The sequence below is a fragment of the Mustela putorius genome, unplaced genomic scaffold (assembly GCF_011764305.1).
Source record: "Mustela putorius furo isolate JIRA1106 unplaced genomic scaffold, ASM1176430v1.1 tig00003836_pilon_pilon_pilon, whole genome shotgun sequence".
NCBI classification, from domain to species: Eukaryota; Metazoa; Chordata; class Mammalia; order Carnivora; family Mustelidae; genus Mustela; species Mustela putorius.
In genome coordinates, this window is record NW_025421989.1 from 10942683 (window position 1) to 10967751 (window position 25069).

General features: G+C 38.5%; 1 protein-coding gene across 2 annotated transcripts in view; it reads left to right on the forward strand.

The window, feature by feature from the left end:
* MOSPD2 (motile sperm domain containing 2) overlaps nt 1-25069 on the forward strand; it is a 61757-nt gene that overhangs the window by 7649 nt on the left and 29039 nt on the right. For both annotated transcript variants that reach the window (XM_013059605.2, XM_004758875.3), the window contains exons 3-7: nt 12840-12995; nt 14608-14694; nt 16363-16517; nt 20023-20083; nt 22749-22787. In XM_013059605.2, the coding sequence (XP_012915059.1) occupies nt 12840-12995; nt 14608-14694; nt 16363-16517; nt 20023-20083; nt 22749-22787 (498 nt within the window). The remainder of the gene's footprint in view (nt 1-12839; nt 12996-14607; nt 14695-16362; nt 16518-20022; nt 20084-22748; nt 22788-25069) is intronic.

Genomic DNA, 25069 nt, shown 5'->3' on the forward strand with positions numbered 1-25069 from the left:
GTCATTGATGAGGCACATGTTCAACTTTACTAGGTAATGCTGAACTGGTTCCCAAAGTGATTATTCCAGCTTTCATTTTAACCAGTGGTCCTTGTTTTTCCACACTCTAAAATTTGGTGGTGGTGGTGGTGTTTGTTTTTTTTTTTTTAATTTTTGCCCATCTGATTAAGGTGTAGGGATAACTCATTATGGTTTTAATTTGCATTGCTTTGAGTACCAGCGAAACTGAGCATTTCTTCATATCTTTATGGGCCATTTGGCTTCTGCTTCCGTGAAAATCACTCCTTCAACAGGCTATTGGCCTCTTGTTCCTCCATATAAATTAGAGGATCACCTTCTTATGGTTCTGCAAAAAACCAGCTATTGTTGAAATTTTGAATGGAATTGTATTAAATTAGAAGACGACTTCTGGGAGGCTTGACATCATCAGGGCTGTGTCTTCCTAACCAAGAATCTGGGATATCCTGCTAAACTCTTATAGAAAGATTTATAGTTTTCTCCATAAAGTTTAACTCACTTTTGTTAAATTCATTCCCAGGTACTTACATGTTTTATTTTTGTGGTGGTTTAAATGGTATCTGCTCAGAAATTATTTTCTGATTGTTCATGGTTAACAAAGTACATTTGACTCTTTTACATTAATATTGAATCAAAAACCTTACCAGCTCTTACTAATTTTGACAATTTATCTCTAGATTAGTTTGGAATTTCTCTGCAGGTACGGACATCAGCTTGAAATAATGACATTTTCTATCTTCCCAGTTCTTACAACTTTAAATGCTTTTACTTTATACTGGCTGGACTTTAGAACACTGTTGAATTGAAGCAGTAAGAAAAGCCTACTTGTTTTGTTCCTGATCTTAGAAAGATAGCCCCAAACATGTCACCATCAAGTATAATCTCTGTAGATATCCTTTATGAAAATGAAGAGGTTTCCATCTACTTATGGTTTGTTCGTTTGGGTTTTTGTTTATTGTTTTGTTCCCATCGCTACTGATGGTTGAATTTTATTTACTAAATGTATTTTCTTCATCTGTTGAACACATTTATTGTATCTGATGAGACATTCACTTGTTTTTTTTCTTTTTTAATCTGTTAATATGGCAGCCTCTATTAATCAGGTTTTTAAAATACATTGTTGTTTTCAGTTAGCTGACATTTTATCTAGGAGTTTTACATCTGTATTCATAAATTAACCTGTAATTTTCCTTTCTTATACTTCTCTTGTGCAACTTTGACATTAAGATCATGCAGTCTTCATAAAATGAGTTAAGAGTGTTTCCTCTTTTCTACTCCATGAAAAATAGTCATTGTGTAGTTCTGACCTATTCTCCATGGTCACCTCTACCCCCATTTCTTACGGTTTTATATGTAAGTGTTTGTCTACTTACCATATAGTTACTAGTATCTTTATTTACCATCCCTTCTTGAGTTTTGGATCTTGTATCTGGGATCATAATATTGTTTCATCTGAAATATAACCTTTAGGTTATTCTTTAATGTCTTTCTTCTGTCTTCCTTCTTTTTTTCCCCATTAAGCAATTAACCTTGAAGAGTGCCTTCATTTTATTAGGATGGAGGAGACAAAGTGATTAGAGAAGTAGAAGAACCAGGATGATCTCAGAGAATTTCAGGGACAGGATGATTAGCAGTGATGGGAGGGAACCTCTGTAGGTAAAGGGTGCATAAAACGGGGATTGTCCTTATCAACTGCCCTCTCTGGAGAGGAAGAATATATTTTTAAAAATCTTAATTTCATTCTACCTCAAGACAGTAATGTAGAAAGGTTGAAAATAAGGAGATGGAAAAAAGTGTACAAAACAAAGTGTACTAACCAAAAGTGATAAAGGAAAATGACATTTAAAGTGTAACTACACTATTGAATGTTTTACATAAGTTCTCTGGATCCACTCAGGCTTTATTCCTCTTTGTATCTGCAATACCTGTATCCATTTTGAGCTAGCCTATAGTGGGAGATCGTAAGTTAGTCCTCAAAGCTAATGAGTTATGTACTATCCCCCAATAGTGGAAGCCTTTAAAAGATAGGTCAACAGACACTTGCATTTTCTTAAATTTTCTTCCATCTTTAACATTCTCACAGTTAACCTTTTAAAGTTGTCATGATCAGAGCAAGAGGAAGAGATTTTAGGAGTTTATCAATTTTTGTCCTTTTTTAACCTATCTAAAAATACCAGCCCTCTGTCATAGAGACTATAAGGTTATAACTTTTTGATACTATATTTTATTTTTTATTTAAATTCCATTACTTGACATAGAGTGTATTATTAGTTTCAGAGGTAGAGTTCAGTGATCTGTCAGTATGATACCCAGTGCTTATCACATCACCTGGGTACCCTATTTACCCCCTCCCCTCCAGCAACCTTCATTTGTTTCCTATGATTAAGAGTCTCCTATGTTTTGTCTCCCGCTCTGATTTTGTCTTGTTTTATTTTTCCCTCCCTTCCCCTATGATCTTTTGTTTTGTTTCTTTAATTCCACAGTTGAGTGAGATCATATGATCATTGTCTTTCCCTGATTGACTTATTTTGCTTAGCATAATACCCTCTATTTCCTCCATGACATTGCAGATGGTAAGATTTTCTTTTTGATGGTTGAATAGTATTCCGTTGTGTATATATACCACATCTTCTTTATCCATTCGTGTAAGATTGTAACTTTACATGGTGACTTGAGTGGTAAATTGGTGATGGGATAGAGAATTGATAGACCTGCTTATTTTTGAATCTTTATTCTCAGTAATGACTTTTATCAGTGCCTGGCAAATATTTTTTTTACTTACCTCTTTAAATTGTTGATACCTATTCTTCATATATGTTCATCCTGAATGTTAACTGAGATATGCAACTTTAAAGAGTCTGTCACTAGTATACTGTCACTTGTTAGGATATCAGCTTGTATTTAGTGAAGTGTTATTTAAATACAATGGAATATTACTCCGCCATCAAAAAGAATGAAATCTTGCCATTTACTACAATGTGGATGAAACTAGAGTGTATTATGCTGAGTGAAATAAGTCAAAGATAAATATCATATGATTTCGCTCATATATGGAATTTAAGAAACAAAACAGATGGGAGCACTTAGGGGGCTCAGTCAGTTAAGTATGTGCCTTCAGCTGACGTCATAATCCCAGAATCCTGGGATTGAGTTTACCATAAATATGGACAAATTTAATACTTATTAACAGAACAGATTTTTTAAAATCTTAATTGCATTCTACCTACAAGACACTAATGTAGAAAGGTTGAAAATAAAGAGATGGAAAAAAGTGTACAAAACAAAGTGTGCTAACCAAAAGTGATAAATATCTTGGCTGCACTTTTGTTAGACAAAATATTTAGAGCGAAAAACAGTACATTTAAAAAGGAATTCTCCGGGACGCCTGGGTGGCTCAGTTGGTTGGACAACTGGCTTTGGCTCAGGTCATGATCCCGGAGTCCCAGGATCGATTCCCACATCCGGCTCCCAGCTCCATGGGGAGTCTGCTTCGCTCTCTGACCTCCTCGCTCATGCTCTCTTTCACTGTCGCTCTCTCAAATAAATAAAAAATCTTTAAAAAAAAAAAAAAGGAATTCTGTTGATTAATGGAACTCTGAAAAGGTATAACATTTAGAACTAAGAACATAAGTATCTCACAGTATAGCCTTCACATATATAAAGCAAAAGCTCCCAAAATTATGAGAGAAATTCCAGAAGTACACAAACATGTTGAGGATTTTAACAGACCTCTTTCAGAAATAGATAGAGCAAGCAGGCAAGAGATCCTTAAAATTTTGTTAAGTAAACTCTACCCCCAACATAGGGCTCAGACTCAGGACCCTGAGATCAAGAGTCTCCTGCTCTACGACTGAACCAACCAGGCTTCCCAAGATTTTAGATTCTAACACAATGAACAGAGTTGATCAAAGATATATATGTGTGTGTGTATATATATATATGAATGTATAGTCCCTTCTCAAAAAATTGGGAATATATATATACTTTAGAAAATATATTTGTGCTCTTGGAGCTTTTGCAAACTTTCACCACATTATTAAGCCATAAAAGAAGTCTCAGAAATTCCAGAGCAGCTACATCATACAAACATGTTTTCACACCATTAAGCAACCATATTAAAGTCACAATCCCGAGTTTTGGCACCAAAAAACAAAAACAAAAACAAGTCTACCAGGTACTTAAATCAAATGTTAGGAAACTAAAATAACACACCTCTGAATAAGCCACAGGTTAACAACTTCCTTGTATTGTGTGTAATTCTTAGCTCTGCTAAATAACAATTGGGTTAAAGAGGATATCACAATGGAAATTACTCGTTAAAGCTGAGCAACAGAATATCTGTGGTTTTACATTCGTTGATTAGAAAACAAGGCCCAAATTAAAATCAGCTAGAGATTGAATTCAAGGAGCTGCAAAATGAACATAAGTAAATACAGAGAAAGTAGAAGGAAACAAATAGGAGCGGGTATTCATAGGAAAGAAGCTACTCAATGTAATAAACATAAACTGGTTTTTTGAAAGAACTAGTGAAACAGACAAGCCTAGGATGACTGATTAAGTGCAAAGGAAAAACGCAAAGACACAAGGAGCAAAAAAGCAGACATAATTAAAGATGTGGTAGAGATTATAAAAATCATAAAAGAATACAATCACCAGCTTTATCACAGTAAGTTATAAAGCTTAGATTAAGTGGAAAACTTAATGGAGAAGAGAAAAATCATCTCACATTGTCTCAATGAGAAGTAAAAAGCCTACTTGGATCAGTAACCATTAAAGAGGCTGAGTCGGCAGCCATAGGTCCCTACCACTGGCCCTGTTGCAGAAAGACGTGCACACAAATAAGGCCCAGGCAGTTGGCTAGTCCCAGGACACAAAAATGATAATCAGAAAATGTAGCAGAGGAGCTTACTACCTTGATAACATGCTTCTCAATGACATTTCTGAATAGGTCTGATTCAACAATCAAAGCCACATACAAAAAGTAAACACTGAGAAGTCTTTCATCTCATGTGCCTCTTCTGCCCCTTCTCTTTTCTCTTTAGCTAACCATATTTGTTTTCTCTTTCTTTTTTCTATACTTAATTGAGCAAATAGAAATATATATGCATTAACAAAATTAAATGAGGAAAAGCTTTTATTTCAATGAGGAAACCACACTGGCTATAATTCAACGTTGTGCAAAGCAAACAAAACTTGGCGCAAACAAGGAAATCTTTCTTTGCTCTAAGTAGATCTTCTAAAAACTTACAACAAATGGTATGTCTAACTGAAACTTCAAAATAACTCCCATAAAGTCAAGGGAAAGACAGTGATCTCCACTATCATTTCTAAAATTCTACAGTATATTGTCGCAGCTGGTGCGACAAATCGACCAGGAACGTGAGGGTAAGAGGATGAAGGAAAGAACTCGAGAAGCAAAGAGATGGGGGCAGGAGGAGCACTGAGGAGGATGTCCAACAGTGCTAAGTTTATTCAAAGCATTAAGGCTGTATATATAGTGATAGGAGAAGCAATACACCTGTGTCTAGTTAAACAACCACAAGTTCCCATAATAAGTTTCACATTTAACTATAAGCAGACCTGTGATGCCAAACAGCTGATGCCAGTACAATTGTTCTGTATTGATACAGCAAACCTGAAAGTAATTTATGGGCTGTACTAGGGCAGCAAGGACCAGCAATGAACTTTTGACCCCAACCGAATTGTTCTCATTTAACAAGCATGTGGGAAGTCACGTAGGCGAGCGCACAACACATAGCACAGACCCTTTCTCAGTGCTACTCAACTTTTCCCGTCCTAAACCTTTTGTTAGGTTATTCGGACTTTAAAGGAGGCACAAGTCAGGGCCTGGTTTGGTCCTCGTCTCAAGCCTTATTGCAGCCTCCCACAGTATATAAAATAACCTAGTTACCAATATGGCAAGGAAAATAAGAGGTATAAGGTTAGTCACTCGTGTTATTATTGGCTCATATAGCAACACAATCTCTAAACTGCTTCAATCTAATAGAAGAAATTTACAACATTTTTTTTCTTTTATCAAGACAGTTGTGTTCCTAAAGAACATTGAAAGAAGACCTGTATAAGTAAATGGAGATACATATCATCTAAGATAGAAAGCACCTCCCTTCTCTAAACAAATCATAGGTCAGCAAAGTTTTCTTCTTGTACAGCCCTTGTACTAAGAATGGTTTTTGTATTTTTAAAGGATGACTTAAAAAAAAGAAGACTCAACAACGGCAGCCATCTTTGCCTTCAAAGTCTAAGATATTTAGATATTTACCATCTGGCCCCTTGCGGAAAGTTTTTCAACACCTGTAATAGACCGGTGGATCTCTAAGTATGATCCCTGGACCAGCACCCATCAACATCCTGTAGGAGCTTGTCACAAATGCAGATTTTTGGTTCCCATCCATGAATTAAGCACTCTGGAAGTGGGGTTGTGTAATCCCCTTTTAAACAAGCCCTCCTGGTGATTTTAACAGGTGCTCAAGTTCGAGAATCACTGCTGTAGCCTAGTGGCTTCATCCCATCTCAAAAGAGCACCTACCTCTTACTTTTTCACCAGATGACTTCACAGGACAGTGGAGGTTTAGGGTAGGTTGTGGCCTACTACCATTCCCTTAAGGATGTCCTTAAGGGAATGTTTCCTTATTTCAGCCTGATCACTCCTGACAGTAATACGGTCCAGCCGATAGAAATGGTCCAGCCGGTACAGATGCTCTTCCAGGGCCCTGCCAGGACTTGAAGTGGATCAGTGCTCAAAGTCCTGGAGAAATAAGAGGGTTTAGGAGGTTTTAAATTACTATAATGTTTGACAGTTGTATATTTGCTGCTTTTGAACATCACTACATTGTCTAGTTAGGAACTGTTCTCTAGTTTTCATTATCAGAATACTTCTGTATTTTTTCCAAACTTGATCTGAATTTTATTTAGGCACATTTATAACTACAGTATACTTCTAAGATTTTCTCAATGGATTAGTAGGTCAATTAGAATTTAATCTTACATTCATGGATAGCATTCTACCTTATGTTAATGAAAATTCATTTATATAGTATTTAAAATTTTCAGAATGTTCTTGATCTTCATAAGGCTACGGGTAGGCAGACCTTATCTTCATTTTACAGAGAAGAGAATCAGGCCTAGAGTGACTTGCTCAGTCCCTATAGATAGTAGCATAGGTCTTCTGATTCCATCACTCTGCCCCATATCCTGAATTTGGCTAGACGTTTTTTCATATTCATTACCTTTAAAATACAGTTCTGACCTGTCGGTAATTTCACCAGCCGACAAATATAGGGAAGAAAAAGTTAATAGTAAAATTCACCATTTTACAAATAAAAACTGTATTTATCCTGCAAAACTTAAAAATTTTTTGGAGTGTATATGTGAGAGACAGTATGAAGGAGTGCGAGTGAGGGTGTGTGTGTTTGTGTGCATGCGTGCGCACGCGCATACACACAAAAGAGATGAGAAGCTGAGAAAGAGAAGTCATCTTTACCCTGAAACATGTAGTACTGTCTTTCTGAGAGCTCAACCTCCATTGCCATTTATCTTTAGTTCTTTCTCTGTCAAATTCTAAACTTGTTTGGTGGTGATCCACTGTATAAGTATAGGACCTATCTACACAGCAAAATTCATATAAGAAATAAATAATGGAAAGACACAGTGAACCATAAGTGAACCATTAAGGTTTCTTACAAAGGAGTGGCCAAAATGAGCGTTGAGCTCTGGGAGAGCTGCAAAGTTCAGGCTTAAAAAGCCATTACTTGATTGTGGAGCATAACAAATAGCATGGAGGACAAGGGGAGATGGAGAGGAGAAGGGAGTTGAGGGAAATTGAAAGGGGAGGTGAACCGTGAGAGACTGTGGACTCTGAAAAACAACCTGAGGGTCTTGAAGGGGCGGGGCGTGGGAGGTTGGGGGAACCAGGTGGTGGGTATTAGGGAGGGCATGGATTGCACGGAGCACTGGGTGTGGTACAAAAACAATGAATACTGTTACGCTGAAAAGAAATAAAAAATTTTTAAAAATAAATAAAATCTTTAAAAAAAAAGCCATTACTTGAGATTAATGTTGGTTTGCGATGAGGTTTTCACTGGTTTTCCGCAAGACAAAAGTAGTGAGGATAAGGTATTAAGAGAATGTAGGCACAGGGACGCCTGGGTGACTCAGTTGGTTGGACGACTGCCTTCGGCTGAGGTCATGATCTTGGAGTCCTGGGATCGAGTCCCACATCGGGCTCCCAGCTCCACGGGGAGTCTGCTTCTCTCTCTGACCTTCTCTTCACTCATGATCTCTCTCACTGTCTCTCTCTCAAATAAATAAATAAATAAATAATCTTAAAAATTAAAAAAAAAATTTATAAAGAGAATGTAGGCACATAAATACCTGATCCCGTCCTTGTTTTTACGCTTTAATTATTGGAGAGGTAAAGTCTTTCAAAGTGATTTCTTGAGTAGGTGGGAAGGGCAGAAGTGTACGTGCACAAATGTGTGTTTGAAAGCTCTGGTTACCTTTCGCGTGTACCTCTTTAGTTTATTCCTATGATATCTGCATTTACCAGAGGACCGGTTTTCTGAAAACCACCTCACACTTTTGAGGGTTGCCTGGGGGCCGTGCTTGAAAGCAGCAAATTGTGTTTTCGTTGGCCAAGCTTTCCTTTCCTGGAATGTTCAGTTGACTCTCTCTGTCTCTGTCTCTGTCTCTGTCCCTTTCTCCCCTCTCTCCTCCCCTCTGCCCCTCCTCTCCCCCCTTCAGCCCTCCTCTCTGTCCTGACTTCTTCCTGCCTCCCTCCCTCCCCACCACCATACACACTCCTCTCCAATCCTCTCCTCTTTTTCCCGCTCTCTCTTTCCCTGTCTCTGTGTAGAGGGGTAAATGTTGAACAGGCATTTCATATATAAGCACAGGTCCTGACAATAACAGTAAGTAGTCATTTTGATACAAATGGAGATTTCTAATTTCAAAGACTTGCATCCTTAAAAGCTATCCAAAAGCAGTTCGCTTTACATGTCATAGTACAGGCACTGTCTCTTTTATGGTATCCCTAGCGGTAATACCAGCAGTGGTTATAATGATAGTAACAACAGTCATGGTTTGTTCGTCTTACTATGGCTAATATTTATTTTTTACCACTTGCCATACCTTGTTCTAGGTAAGTTGTTCTGAGTTTCGTCTTTGGACCCTGGGGGTTGCCCAGGATTCTGCAGGAGCCTGTGAGGTCAAAACTATTTTTATAATAATGCTAAGAAGCCATTTGCCTTTTTTTTTTTAAATAATGCTGATGTTTGAGCTGATCAGAAACCAGGATGGGCAAAGCTGCCAGCTCATCAGCCCAAATCAAGGCCAGTGGTCATAGTAGTCTTCACTGTGGCCACTCTCAGTTTAAAACAACAAAAAAAGAAGCCTGTTTTATTTTAGAAAGCCCCTGATGAAGCAGTAAATTTTTTTAAACCTTGACCCTTTATTACATGTCCTTTGAATGTTCTGTGTGACAGAATCGGGCCGTACACATGAAATACTTCTGTGTGCTTGAATCGCCAACTGAATTAGTCACGTTCTTCGTAGCCAGCAAACTGCGCTTATTCAGACTTTGGCATTTGGCAGAAATGTTCTTGAAAATGAGGGAGTCTAGCCTGTAAGTCCCAAGGACAGCGCTGTATCGGCGGAGCGGAGAGTGGCCGGACTGGAGGTGCTTTCCCGGGGCTCAGGTGCTCTCAGGGGCCTCCTGATGGGAAACAGTGTCCGCTCGTTCCTATCCAACTCCTGTTTAGAAATTAAAGAAAATTTGTACTTTGCATATGTACTTTTGAGGAACAGAGCCAAAAAACATTTTCCAGGGTTTACCTGCTATAGAATCAGTCATCATATAGATTAGAAATTAGAGCCCAGATATCCAAGGTAACACAATACCAGATGCACGATTCATGGTTTAATCTTTTATTTGATGATGCTTTAAACTTCCAAGTACTTTCATATATATCTTCCATATATACATTTTCATCTGATCTTCACACAGCCCTGTGATTATCTAAAGCAGTTTAAAGATAAGGAAATTGAGGCTCAATGAGGTATCTTTGCAGTTTCTATTTTCCTGCCTTGTTGGCTGTTATCTCTGATGGCTTGAAATAAGGCAGAGCAAATAGGAGATAAAATCTATAAAACTTGGCATCTAACAAGATGCAAAAAAAAAAGAGAGAGAGAAAGGAGCCAGGGAATTTTCTAAAGTTCCCACTTGGGCCCCTGGGAGGGTAGCATTAACTGAGAAAATGAAAATAGAGAAGGATTAGATTCAGTGATCCTGCAAGCCTTTTCACTGGCACTAGTATAACCTGCATTGAAGGAATCCTACATTGTATGTAGGCTGTGCTGTTACACATTGTCCCTACATGGGAAGTTCGGGCACTCTGATTGAAGGGAAGACACGTGAAGTGCCTTAAGAAAGGCTTAGTTTATGTCCTGTAGCTGGTCACAGGAGGGAAGGAATTCCTTCTGGGCTGAGGGGAATTTTTGTGGAAGAGGAAGCATTTGAAATAAGTCTTACATAATGGTAGAATTTGGATGTGCAGGGGTGCTTGTGACAAAACCAAGATCACTTACAGAAAAATAAAGCAACATGTGGAAAGAAGAGTATCAAGTACCATAGCTTATGTGTAAGCAGATAAGAAATTACTCTCGAAAACAGTTATTCCAATAAGTTATGGGAAATATTAACTGCTACACACATGGTCAGTTTTCCATTTTGTATTTCATTTTCTTTTCTTTTCTTTTCTTTTCTTTTTTCTTTTTAATTTCCTTTCAGCGTAACAGAATTCATTATTTTTGCACCACACCCAGTGCTCCATGCAATACGTGCCCTCCATAATACCCACCGCCTGGCTTCCCCAACCTCCCACCCCCTGCCCCTTCAAAACCCTCAGGTTGTTTTTCAGAGTCCATAGTCTTTCATGGTTCACCTCCCCTTCCAATTTCCCCCAACTCCCTTCTCCTCTCCATCTCCCCATGTCCTTCGTGTTATTTGTTATGCTCCGCAAATAACTGAAACCATATGATAATTGACTCTCTCTGCTTGACTTATTTCACTCAGCATAATCTCTTCCAGTCCCGTCCATGTTGCTACAGTATTCGTCCTTTCTGATGGAGGCATAATACTCCATAGTGTATATGGACCACATCTTCCTTATCCATTCGTCTGTTGAAGGGCATCTTGGTTCTTTCCATAGTTTGGCGACTGTGGCCATTGCTGCTATGAACATTGGGGTACAGATGGCCCTTCTTTTCACTACATCTGTATCTTTGGGGTAAATACCCAGTAGTGCAATGGCAGGGTCATAGGGAAGCTCTATTTTTAATTTCTTGAGGAATCTCCACACCGTTTTCCAAATTGGCTGCACCAACTTGTATTCCCACCAATAGTGTAAGAGGGTTCCCCTTTCTCCACATCCTCTCCAACACACGTTGTTTTCTGACTTGCTAATTTTGGCCATTCTAACTGGTGTAAGGTGGTATCTCAATGTGGTTTTAATTTGAATCTCCCTGAGGGCTAGTGATGATGAACATTTTTTCATGTGTCTGATAGCCATTTGTATGTCTTCATTGGAGAAGTGTCTGTTCATGTCTTCTGCCCATTTTTTGATATGATTATCTGTTTGGTACGTGTTGAGTTAGAGAAGTTCTTTATACATCCTGGATATCAACGTTTTGTCTGTACTGTCATTTGCAAATATCTTCTCCCATTCCGTGGGTTGCCTCTTTGTTTTGTTGACTATTTCCTTTGCTGTACAGAAGCTCATATTTCATTTTTTTAAAATGACCTTGCCAGGGGCACCTGGGTGGCACATTCAGTTGAGCCTCCAACTCTTGGTTTTGGTTCAAGGTCATGAGATTGAGCCCCAGGTCAGGCTCTGCGCTCAGTGCAGAGTCTGCTTAAGACTCTCCCTGCTCCTTGCTCCTAAAATAATTAAATAAATCTTTTTTTTTTTTTTAATTAAGACGATTTTGCCAAACAGATGTCTTAAGTACAGCTTTTTTCTTTACATATAAAACTTCATTTTTTTTGTGGACCAAGGTAAGGATTTCCAGTTGAGGCAACACAATTCTTCCTAGATGTTGGTTTATAGTTTTAGTTAGGGTCATACAAAATATTCTACTGTGGTCTTGGCCTGCCTGGGTGGTGGCTCACATGGTTAAGTGTCTGCCTTTGGCTCAGGTTGTGATCTCCTGGTCCTAGAGTCAAGCCCCACATGGTAGGACTCCCAGCTCAGTGGGAAGTCTGCTTCTCCCTCTCCCTCTGCTCCTCCACCATGTTCATGCTCGTGCTCGCTCTGTCTCTCTCAAATAAACAAATAAAAAGATTTTTAAAATATTTTTAAATTTATTTGACAGAGATCACAAGTAGGCAGAGAGGCAGGCAGAGAGAGAATGGGGAAAACAGGCTCCCTGCTGAGCAGAGAGCCCAATGCAGGGCTCAATCCCAGGACCCTGAGATCATGACCTGAGCCGAAGACAGGGTTTAACCCACTGAGCCACCCAGGAGCCCCTAAACAAATAAAAATTTAAAAAAATATTTTACTGTGGTCTTATGTTTTAATTTTACTGTGGCTTATTCAAAGTAAGCCTGCCATCCTTGGGTGACTTCTCCTCTCAGTTAGAAATCCCATCAGTCCTTTACACTGTATTTTCGTCTGAACTGCATCCTTCAAGTAACTCTCTTCTGTAGCTTCACTTTGTCTTGTCTGAATTTTTCTCTCCCGGCATTGGTGTTACTGATCACTGCAGAATTTATCTGACCTGGCTGTTTATTACTGTTTTCCCCCCAGATAAGCCAGATAAATATGATCCACGTGATGTTGAAAGGCTACAACAAGATGATAACTGGGTTGAAAGTTACTTAGTTTGGAGACATAATATTGTCGATGAAACCCTGAAGATGCTTGATGAGAGTTTTCAGTGGAGGAAAGAAATGTGTGTCAATGGTAAGACGTTCAATTTAACCTTGACAGTGTACGGTCCCTTGCATAAATGTTAGCTTTACATTTATCAAATAGCGTGTTTGCAGATATTCTTGGTAATCGTCATAAGTACCAAAATATAATGTTTTATAAAAACCCACTAACCCTTTGAAAGGACCATCTTACAAATATCTTCAAAGTGATACCATTCTTAGGGAAATGAGATCACCAGGGAGCAGAACTACATTCAGACTTTCACTCAGAGCAGTCTCTAATCTGTGCATGCTTAGTTCAGTACCATTAAGCCATACCAAGACTGCATCATCTCTACTTGTTTTGTTTTTCAGTTGTTGCCGTATGTCTTTCTCTCTCCCCAGAGTTCCTTGTGCTCATAGGTGCCCCCTGGAGCATTACAAAATAATCAGGGTCCCTAAAAAAGTAGGCTTATCCCCAAGGATGCCTACAGCAGCCTCTGCTTAACTTACTGATTTCAAGACCCAATTCTAGATTGACATTTTCCCCCAAAATTGGAGTTTTAAATCTTGGAAGTGTTTTTTTTTTTTTTAATAGTCTTCAAGTATATGAAGAACCCTTGACAGGAAAGATTACCCATTATCTCTCTCCTAAATATTTAACAGGCGGAATCTGGCGTAACTACTGGTTTTGATGAAGTACAAAGAAGGATTTCTTGACTTTGAGGGTTACAAACCCTGGAGTGAGTGAGTCTGGAGACTTAAGACAAAAAAGTCAACAAATAAATCCAGAGCAGATACTCTCCCCAGTCTTCATACTTAGAGAAAGAATCCATGAGAAGGGGAGTATTTAAGAGATAATTTGATTGAAAATATAAAAACCATAGATCATTTCAACAAATGGTGAAACATTTATTAATCAAGCAAAGAAATGTAAATCATTGAACTAGAGAATGAACTTTAAAGCTCAACAGTAGTTTTTCCTTATATGGAATTGCTAGTTTCCAGTGACACATGGCCAAGATACGGTAAAGGGGTGGTGCAGAAAGGTAGAGTCTTTGAAAGTTCTCGGGGAACTACTGGTGAATGAAACAAAAGCCTTGGCATTTGCTGCCTTGCTGTCTTCTCACTAGAGACTGGGCAGACCCTTGTTTTGTTCCTCCTGCTAAAGGATCTAACTTTTTTTTTTTTTTTAAGTATTTTCCACTTGCCCCAAGATTATAAAATGTGTTAGACTCTATTGGATATCAGTCTTCGTAGAAAAATACTTTACTAGAGAAACCGTAAGTGATTTTTAAATCAATCCTGAGGTTGTAATGTGAATATTTACTAGCACGTTATCTTGAAATTGTCCAATAGTGATAGTATTTGTTGAAAGTCACTATGTGAAACACAACCAAGACATAGGAATGTGTCCGCATAATAATAGCTGATGTGTCACGGGAAATGGATTTTATTCTCATTTCTTTCATCCATGTCTTTATGTAATATGTTTACTTAGTAAGAAACACCATTTTTTTATTGCCAGAGGTTCTTTCCAGATATTTGAATGAGCTTATCTTTTTTAATATCAGACCTACTATATAAGATCACCTTTCCACTGTAAGTGTTCTTTTTAAAAGGCCTCGAAGTTACAACCACTCATCACGTTTATCCTTTTTTAGACCTGACTGAATCCTCCATTCCCAGATGGTTATTGGAAATTGGTGGTATTTATCTCCACGGTTATGACAAAGAAGGCAACAAGTTGTGTAAGTATATTTAATTGATGTACTGGCTATTCAAGATTTTGAGATGCATTTATCTCAGCTGAATTATTAATAGGCAGAACCTTCTTCATATGTGCCACACATCAAGTTTCCCATAATTGGGGACCATTAGGACCATGTTGATGGAGTGTCAGACACTCAGTTGTATGTACTGTTCGCATTCTGATAAAGTAGGCCATGAAGGCAAGTGCCGCATCCTATCACATAGCCGAGATAATGTCATTCAGAGCAGTTATCTTCTTGGTCATTTAGTGATACTAAAATTCAACACAATATTCTCATGGAAAATCTTTTCAACGGTTGCTAAGGGTTTTTCAAGTGCAAAGTCTGTCCCTGTCCTGTCCGTTACCCCCTAACCCCGACCAGTCTTCTCCCCTTAGCTTCTTGTGAAATCTGTCATAGCAGAAGGGCTATCGTAGGCAACCGTCCCTACGATTCTGATGACTACCGTGTTATTCCTCTCTCCCCTTTGTCCAGAATCCAGCTTGGTTTGTACCAAGGCTGTGACTGGGCAGGAGTGTGTGATCCGTACCCCGAGCGCTTGCTGGCCTGCCCGCCTGCTCTGCAGCTTGTGCTCCATTCCCATTTGAGCAGCGTTCTCCCAGCATTTCCCGCTGTCACCGGCTCTCTTTCCCAGTCTTCATTTCCATCTTTCCTCTTGTTCCCCGTCCCTTACATGTGCTTCCCAGGCTTCCTTCCTTTCTTGGCTTGCTTCCCAGCTGATAGGATCCCCTTGGGTGATCTCAAGGACCTTGCCTCCCCACAGACAGTGATGACTCCACACGGTTCCCAGGGGACGTGCATCTATATACCCCGCTACCCTCTTGACCGGTCCCACTGGACTGATTGCCGGCCACCTTCCCCACAAAAGCCCCACGGGGCCGCATCCACCGCTGGCCCTCCTTCCACGCCACTCAGCTCAGGCCCACAGCCTCTGTCCCTTCCGCACCTCCTCTCCCGCCACAGCTTCAGTGGAGCCCCTTCCCCGCTTCGGTCATCACTTCCTTAGGTCAGACGCTAACGGCCTTCCCGGGGCACAGCCTGTTGGGTTTCCTTCTTCGTCTCTTCCTTTCTCCCGTCCGTGCTGCTGCCCCCGAGGGATGTCTGAAGTAGGAAGAGCACACCTTAGCGTAGGACTTGGACTCTTTCCAGCCCAGCCCTTGTCTCTTGAGCTTCTTGTCTCAGCACTGGCCACATTTAGCCCTAGGTGCCCTGTGCTGCGCTTTGTGGCACTCTGCCCGCCCAGACTCGTGCCACTCTCGTGCCTCTGTCCGGGCTGCTTCTCCGCATGGGATGTTGTTCTGGTCTTCTCAGAACCTCTGGCTTGCTTTCTGGTCACGCACAGTGAACAGTACTGATAGGTTATTACCAAATATTGTTTGTTCACCTGTGTTTTCTTTTCCCTCTTACTCACTAGAGAAGTTTGCTTCTTTTCCAGGGTGGGGGAGAAGACTTTTCCCCTTCTACCCCTCTCTCAGTTCCCACGTGCACACCATTTCTTATTTAAAAGAAGGAAGAGATGTTTTTATTCTGAGCAAGCAAATGAATTGTAAATGAAGAAAAATGTCAAGGGAAAGGAATGGTCTGTGTGTATAATCATACTCTAATGACAGATATTTTTCTTATTTTTATCCTGTGTTCTGTTAAAAGTCTGGATCAGGGTGAAGTATCACGTAAAAGACCATAAAACCATGTTGGACAAAAAGAAGCTTATCGCATTCTGGCTGGAACGTTACGCTAAAAGAGAAAATGGGAAACCCGTAACAGTGATGTTCGACCTGTCAGAAACTGGCATAAATAGCATAGTAAGCATTTCTTTAATTCGCAAGCATTATTGATCGTCATGTCCTCCCCGGCCCTCCTCCCAACCAAATACTGCTGTATGTTTGAGCTGACCAAGGTGTGCTTGGGATTTGTTTTCCTTGTGTATTGGGAGTCAAGTCGGACATCAGATAGGATTGCAAAGAAAGAAATTTGCTTCGGTAGTTGGCATGGATAACTGTGTGTTTCCTAGAAATGTTCTTCATGTGACATACAAAATGTCAGTGTGGGCCGTGGAAGCAGGCAGGGTAATGAGTAGCTGTGGTAACACTGAACTCTTCTGTCAGAACTAATATCCCGCAGCACCTAGCCCCATGCCTGGCACAGAGTAGTGGCTCAGGAGACACTCGGGGAAGTGATGCCTGCTTTCTGTAGTACCGTTAGACTCATACCTACCGTGTTTGGCAATCATGAGATGTTCGCCTGATTTCTGCACCTACGGCACTTGGTCATTTTTTTTTTAAAAGATTTTATTTATTTATTTGACAGAGACCACAAGCAGTCAGAGAGTCAGGCAGAGAAAGAGGAGGAAGCAGGCTCCCCGCTGAGCAGAGAGCCCGATGCGGGACTCGATCCCAGGATCCCGGGATCATGGCCTGAGCCAAAGGCAGAGGCTTTAACCCACTGAGCCTCCCAGGTGCCCCCACTTGGTCATTTTTTGGGTGATTTTTGTTTGCTTGATTTGGTTAGTACTGGAAACCAGCTTTCTTCAGGTAATTTTGTCCAGCTTAAAAAATAAGGAAAACCCAGCAGACTTTAATTTGGGCCCTCATGACCTCAGTAACTACAGACCCCTCAGCAGCGATGAGGATCCTTTGGCGCACTGATTACAGCTGTTGTCTCTTACAGTCAGACCTTAGCTACTTCTGGTGGCAGTGAAGTGGCCTTCACGCACCTGCCTGGGGCAGTAATGAAACCTTTTTGCAGAGCCGCTCAGCAACATATGTTAAGAATCTTAAGGTGTCCGAATCCATATTCGTTGACCTGGTAATGAAGTTCTGGAAATCTCTTTTAAAGAAACAATCCAGAGTACAGAAAAAAGCATTGTGTGCCAAGCGTTTTTTTCAGAGTATCATTTATAAAATAGTGAAAACTTGGAAAAAAAATTTTTAAAAATAAGATCGGGAAAACTTAGAAAAAAACGTACATGTCAGCATGGCCAAATGGTAAATTATGGTGTATTAATTGATAGATTATATGTAGCTATATAAAATGATGTTTATAAATAAGTTCTAGTAATACTGGAAAATACCTTTTTTTTAGATGAATAAAGAGCAGCACTCAGTGTTTTATGCAAACAATGAATCATGGAACACTGCATCAAAAAAATTAAAAAATTTAAAAAATAAAAATGAATAGTGAAAAAGGGGACAGGGTTCTATGCTAGTGATACCTAGCCTCCAAGAAAGGAACTCTTAAACATCAACAAAAACAACAACAACAACCTAGACAGAACAAGAGGTTATTTTGGGTGGTGGAAGCACACATTTTTATTTTCATCTTTATCTCTAAGTATATTTTAGGAGTCCATTGCCCTGGATCTTTTCAATCTTGTTTCCATTTCAGTGAGTTGTAAATACAGAGTAAATTGTTTTATACCCAAAGTCTAAATCAAAATACCTAGATAAATAGGTATTCCATAAAAATCATGATTCTGTCATCCTTTGTATATGATAGTTTCTAATTATTAACCTGGAATCATAAACAAATGCTAATGTTTTTTATTGCCAAACATAGGGGCAAGGAATTGACTTGAACGGTCTGATTTTTTTTTTTTCAAACTACTTATATGCTGTCTCTTTATCTTTAATTTATAAATAAGGTTATTTGCATTACTAAGTATTTAAATCATTATTAATGTTTTAAAATACTGAATCCTAATTGAGTTATTTTTATATATGACTCCCTCATGATTCACAGAGGATTTAAGTTGGCTTCTAAATAGTATGCAGAATTGTAAGGCAAAAAAAAAAAATTAAAAGCTGTTTGTTAAGAGTTGGGCCACTAATTGGAGTCCAATCTTTCATCTGCTTGCCTGAAAGAAATGGAATCATTTAAAATTATTTCAGTGGCCATACTTTAAAACCAATATCTTAGGAGAACTTTATTCATTCCTGATACTTGAACTAGAGAGAAAAGTATTTCATGTGTCCCCAAAGGGAGGACATTTTACATTATACTAAGTAGTCCTTGAAGACATCCTCACAGATTGCACAGCAATAGGTTTCATGGAGCTTTTTCTTATAGTACCCACTGAAATACTTAAAACCAGTGGTATCCTATCAAATCCACTTGAATTAGCAGTAACTTGGGATTTGATAAGTAAGGCTATTCAGTTAAATGATGAAAACAAGAATATTGGATGAAGACTTTTTGGGCAAAGTCTCTGGGGACCACAGATCTTATACTGAGTAACCAAATTTTTATACATCTAGATATTATGAGATATTTCTTTGACTCTTAAATTATTAAACTCGGTGCACAGTGGATATAATGATTAGTTGTAAAGGTACTATTATATGCTAGGATTTATTCCATAAAAAATACTTAAGACAATTAAGGATGCTTACTCTCAGTTTACTGAAATTAAAGATGCTCAACTCGTGTCCTGGAAATGACTTTATAGATTCATCTCTGGACAACTCACCTTTCAGTAATTGATGGGTTTAAGTTTGCATGATTATCTTTCATCCTACAGTCCATATAAGACGGCTGATCAGGATTAGTAAATCGGCTTGCAGCCATGGAGTAACAGGGAGTGAAATGATCCATGTGAATGAATAGTGACCCTCATAACCTAATTTCATTTTGCTGTGTTCAGTGCGGTAGAACCAACAGATAGTTATGTTCATAAAGTTTCCCAGGAATTGGGCTCAATGAACAACACTCAGATACAAACTAAAAAATTCTTACCCTAATTCGAGGTCCCTAAATAAGAGGGAAGAAGCTAAAAGTGAAGTAGATACAGCACACCAGTATTTTCAGATTAGATGTTGCGGAAAAGATTGATAAAACATACTTTATCGTAACTGTTACAAGTTGTAGAAATCATGTTTCAAAAGCAAGTATACCAGGATTGATGTTACATGTATTATCATTCCAAGTAGTGAGATTGGAAACTGTATACATGTTTCAGTAATTCCTCAACTGTTTAACAGATTTTTAGAATTTCTCTATAGGCATTGCTCTTAGCTCCACTTTGTAATGTCATGTTACTTAAGCAGCCTAAAGTATCTCACTAGTTAGAGGTAACGGAATGATGTTTAAGCATCTGATTTCTTTTACTTGATTTTAGGACTGATTGTTTTAAGTAGCTTAATGACTTAAAACTTTAATCCCTGGCAATATAGAGAGGTATTTAAATATGAGCTTATTTTTTAAAGAGTTGTCTCATTTGTATTTAATAGTTTATCACCTTTAGAAATGTGCAATATAAAATTCTCTAATGTACATAGTCTTAAAGATTTAAATGTATAATCTTTGTTTTAGGACATGGACTTTGTACGCTTTATCATCAACTGCTTTAAGGTTTATTATCCTAAATACCTCTGTAAGTAACTTACTCCTTCATAAAAATACAATATATAGAAGCTATAAGCAATGGCTGAGATTGCTTTATATTATTATAGACTTTAATTCATGAAGTGTTATTTTCTGATGAGGAGCTTAAATGGGTGCATATAAGTTTAAGTGTGTTATCCTAGTAGCTATAAAGGAAATTTTTCATAATCCTTGTCCTTTATAGTTTTAAGAAGTTAAGTTCTAAACTGCATCGATGGCATCCTTTAATACACACACACATACAAGTACATAAAAATACCTTTATTTCGAAGATTATTCCATTTTTACTCAACTCATTTAAAATAATATTTATTATATGGAACTTCTTAAGTTCTTCCATGGAAGAAACAGGAAAGCAGTATTGATAAAATATGCCTTGTGGTAAGCAGTACTCATATATAAAATAAACTGTGTTACTAATTGTTATTTTAAAATTGTCATTAAGAAAACATTAGACTTGGGTGCCTGGGTAGCTCAGTGGGTTAAGCATTTGCCTTTGGCTCAGGTCATGATCCCAGGGTCCTGGGATCGAGTCCCACATCAAGCTTCCTGCTCAATGGGGAGTCTGCTTCTCCCTCTCCCTCTGCCCTCCCCCTGCACATGCACACACACTCTCTCAAATAAATAAAATCTTTTAAAAAAATTAGACTAGCATACACTACATTTAAATCTGGCATTTAGAGCTTTTTTTTTTTTTTTAAGATTTTTTTTATTTATTTGACAGAGACACAGCAAGAGGGAACACAAGCAGGGGGAGTGAGAGAGGCAGAAGCAGGCTTCCACTGAACAGGGAGCCTGATGCAGGGCTCGATCCCAGGATTCTGGGATCATGACCTGAGCCAAAGACAGACACTTAACGACTGAGCCACCCAGGCGCCCCTTAGAGCTTATTTTTAATTGATTCTTGCATTAATTACCTGAATGAAGAACTCCTAAATCTTACGTATTCATTTTTGATTTATTGGATTTATATGATGGTTTCCCAGTGGAGAAGTCAAGATGCTGTCCCACATATAAAAAGTCATATATTTTAACTCCAGTGGACTAAAAGTGAAAAAAGACAACAGGGATATCAGAAAATGGAAACTCACAGGTCTGCCTGGGCACAGCCCTGGCCAATACCACAATTAGGGTCTTTTCAGACTCCTGACTTGGGTGATATTAAAGCTTAAAATCCCTAACTCCTCTTACTTTAGCATGCTTTTACATTATTATTCATGTGAAGTAAGGAATAGAGAGCACGCATGATGGATTTCAAGAATCAGTGCATTTGCTACCCCTGTGCTCTCATGTCTTCAGAGGGCGTACTCATGAACCTTTTTAGGTAAAGAGAATGTCTGGTTGGGAAACCTGGAGGATCCACTGTTCTTCTGAATTCATCCTGGATCCACCATGTACCCTGATTCATTAAGTTTTATAGTACCAGTCAAGTGGCCAGTAGGGAATCTCAACCCCTTATTACTAGCTTGTTCCTTTTATATACGAAATGAAAATAAAATATCCACTTGTTTATTGAAATATCTAAAAGTTTGTGAAGAGCCATTTATAACTAGTATAGATATCATTATTACCTTATAAAACATATCTAAGATTCTTTTGAGAGAACTATTAATACATTCATGGGTCTATATAAAGATGAATTAGAACCCTATTCATTCCAGTGAACTAGAGGTCATGTGACTATATCCTGCCTACATAATGCAGTTTTGCAGACATTAAATTTGTAGAATCTTAAACTGATTTTGCTTCAGAATCTGTCATGAAACAACCATTATTTCATAAAACCTTAAGTCCACATCTTTTTAGGCATATCATAGATGAAAACTGAGGCTACCTCTGTGAAGATACCTTGTTTCTTATGCATACTTTATTTGCCCTACATTAATATAATCATTCTAGGAGGTTCTCTGCTCAGGGCAGAATGAAATTACATTTTGATTCATTTGGAGTAGAACAATGAACTGGATATCAAAACTTCCTTTGTGATTTCTGGTTCTTTCTCATAATTGTTAATAGGGCTATTCAATTCTTCATCTAAATATGCAAATAATACTTCTGTATACTTGGGAATTATTGTCTTCCTGGGGCTTGTAGTATGAAGAAAAGTATAAATTCTGTTTCTTAAAAACATAATAGTGTATTAAAGTTGGGATCAGGGGAAAATATGCGAGTGGTTTAACAATATAATCTCTAGAAAATGATCAAAACCAATAAATTAGACATTGAAATCATTTTTTAAATTTTTTAAATTTAAATTCAATTAACATAGAGACATTGAAATCATTTTAAAGTTCATGGAGCTTCAGCACTAATATGACATGCCACATCCAAAGACACCACTTACCCATTTAACTGTTTTCTTTTGTACCTTTCTGCAAATGGCAAAAGCAATAATTGAAAAAGAGAATAGGCTATTTGCCAAAGGACAGTGATAAGGCAGTGGTCATTTCCAAAAAGCTGCTCTGGTTGGGCCCCTCATCAGTGTGAGAAGTTAACTTGGTTCAAGCACCACTCACACTTCACCGAATTAGAACGGAGTCAACTAGCTCAGTTTTGAGTTAGTTTTAGATCACCAGCTTTTTCTAGACCAGGTATAAGTGTGATACTACTATATTGTACTAAATCACATTCAATGAACTTTTTTTGTCTTTCAGCAAAAATGGTGATCTTTGATATGCCTTGGATAATGAATGGTGAGTGTATTACTTATAATTTGCTAAAACAAAATCGGCTTCCTTTTTTCCAATTTAGTCATATTTCTGTGGTGGTTTAAAAAAATGTTTATGTTGTGCTTGGTGTGTCCTCTTAAGAGGCTGGAGCTAGAACACTCAAAGGCTGTTCCTAAGCAAACCCAGTTGACATTCTACCCCTGGTTCTGGACAGGACATGCATTAGCCTTCTCTGAAAACAGTGTCAAGATGTTCAGCCCATTCAGGTACAACTAGAGCTGGATGCCTTAGCTTGTCGCCCACAGATGGCCATGTCACAGAACGTAGGCATTGGCTAGATTTTCTCAAGGGCTTCTGGTGTTGAGGAAGGTGGGATGAATCTAAAATTTACTCCAAATCTGTGTAGTCACATTATCCTTCCAGAAGACAGTCATGATACATTTTTTTGGTAAAAAAAAAAAAAAATCATTGAAGGAGTGGAAAAACACTCTCTACCGGCTTTAACATGATCATACATTTAATGTTATTTTCAGAACGTACATTTTTATTTGTGTTTGCCAGAGTTAATTGTTATATAGAAAGCAGTAGAGAAAACCGGTGAAACTAAACCTTGGTTCTTTGAAAAGTTAAATAAAATTGACAAAACTTTAGCTAAGCCGATAAAGGACAAAAAGATTCCAGTGATGAAAACCAGGAATGAAATAAGATACATCACTGCTGACCTTACAGAAATTAAAAGGATTATAAGGAAATACTGTAAACGTTTGTATGCCAAGAACTTAGATGATATAGATGAAATGGACAACTTCCTAGAAAGACAATATACAGAAATAATTCAAGAAAAATCTGAATAGAAATATAACGAAAGACCTTGAATTAGTAATCAAAAAACTTCCCACAAGAAAAGTCCAGGCCTAAATGACTTCACCAGTAAATTCTAGCAAACATATAAAGAAGAATCAACACCAAACCTTGACAAACTTACAAAAGATAGAAGAGGGACCACTCCCCAACTTGTCTCATGAGGCAAGTATATTCTAGTAACAGCACAGAAAAAGAAAACTAGAGACCATTGTTCCTTAAGAATACAGGTGGACCGACCCACAATAAAGTACTCACTGAGCCTAGCAGCATATAAAAAGGATTATACACCATGACCAAGCAGGATTTATCTCAGGAATACGAAGTTGGTTCAAGATATGAAAATCAACCCATGTGACTGAGCGTATTCATAGACTAGAGGAAAGAAAGCACGTGATCATCTCAGACACAGGAAAAGCATTTGACAAAACCTAGTACATTTCCATGATAAAAGCACTCAAGAAACTAGGAATAAAAGGTGTAAAGTGTTGTAATATCTGCAGAGTTAGGGAGACCACAGTTGTCCACGCAAGACTCCTCTCACTTCTGACATCTGTAAGTTCAAGGGGTTCCCCAAATCACCCTCAAGTCCACTAGAATTACTCATAGACCTCACAGAAAGCTGTTAATACTCTCAGTTAAGGTTTACTGCAGGAAAAGGATTCGGATTTGAATTAGCCAAGGGAAGAAAAACAGAGGATGGAGTGCAGGGAAGTACCACATGTGGAACACATTTGTTTCCCAGCATTGCCAACCAGGGAAGCTCACCCAGACCCGCAGTTCAGAGTTTGTATTAGGGCCCAGTACGTAGACCTGACTGATTAATCACATGCTTGAGGTCAGTCTCCATTCACTCCAGAGTTCTACTCATACTGTGTGACCGAAGTCCCCACCCTAAATCATACTGTGATTTAGGGTGACCCGAGGCCCTCAGGGAAACAAGGACACTCCTGTCAGGCCTGAAGATGACCTTCCAAAAGCTGAGGGCAAAGGGCAGACCTCTCTTTGGGTAGAGTTAATTCTTGAATATATAGAAGAGAACTTTCTCAGCCTGATAAAGGGCATTTATATAAAACGTGCATCTGTGGAAACTCAGAGCTAACATCATACATAGCAATGAAAGAAGGAATGATTTCCCCCCCCACAAGATCAAGAACAAGACAGAGCAGTCTGCTCTCACCACTTACATTACCAGGGCACTTAGACCAGAAAGTGAAATAAAAGGCATCCATATTGGAAAAGAAGTAATGCTTTTTATATTTCCAGGTGACATAGTCTTGTATATGGACAATTTTAAGGAATACACACACCAAAAAAAAAAATCCCTATTAGAAGAACTAGTAAGTTCAGCAAGATGGCATGATACAAATCAATATACAGACTCAACTATATTTCTATTCATTAGAAATGAATAATCCAAAAATGAAATTAGGAAAAAAAAATCC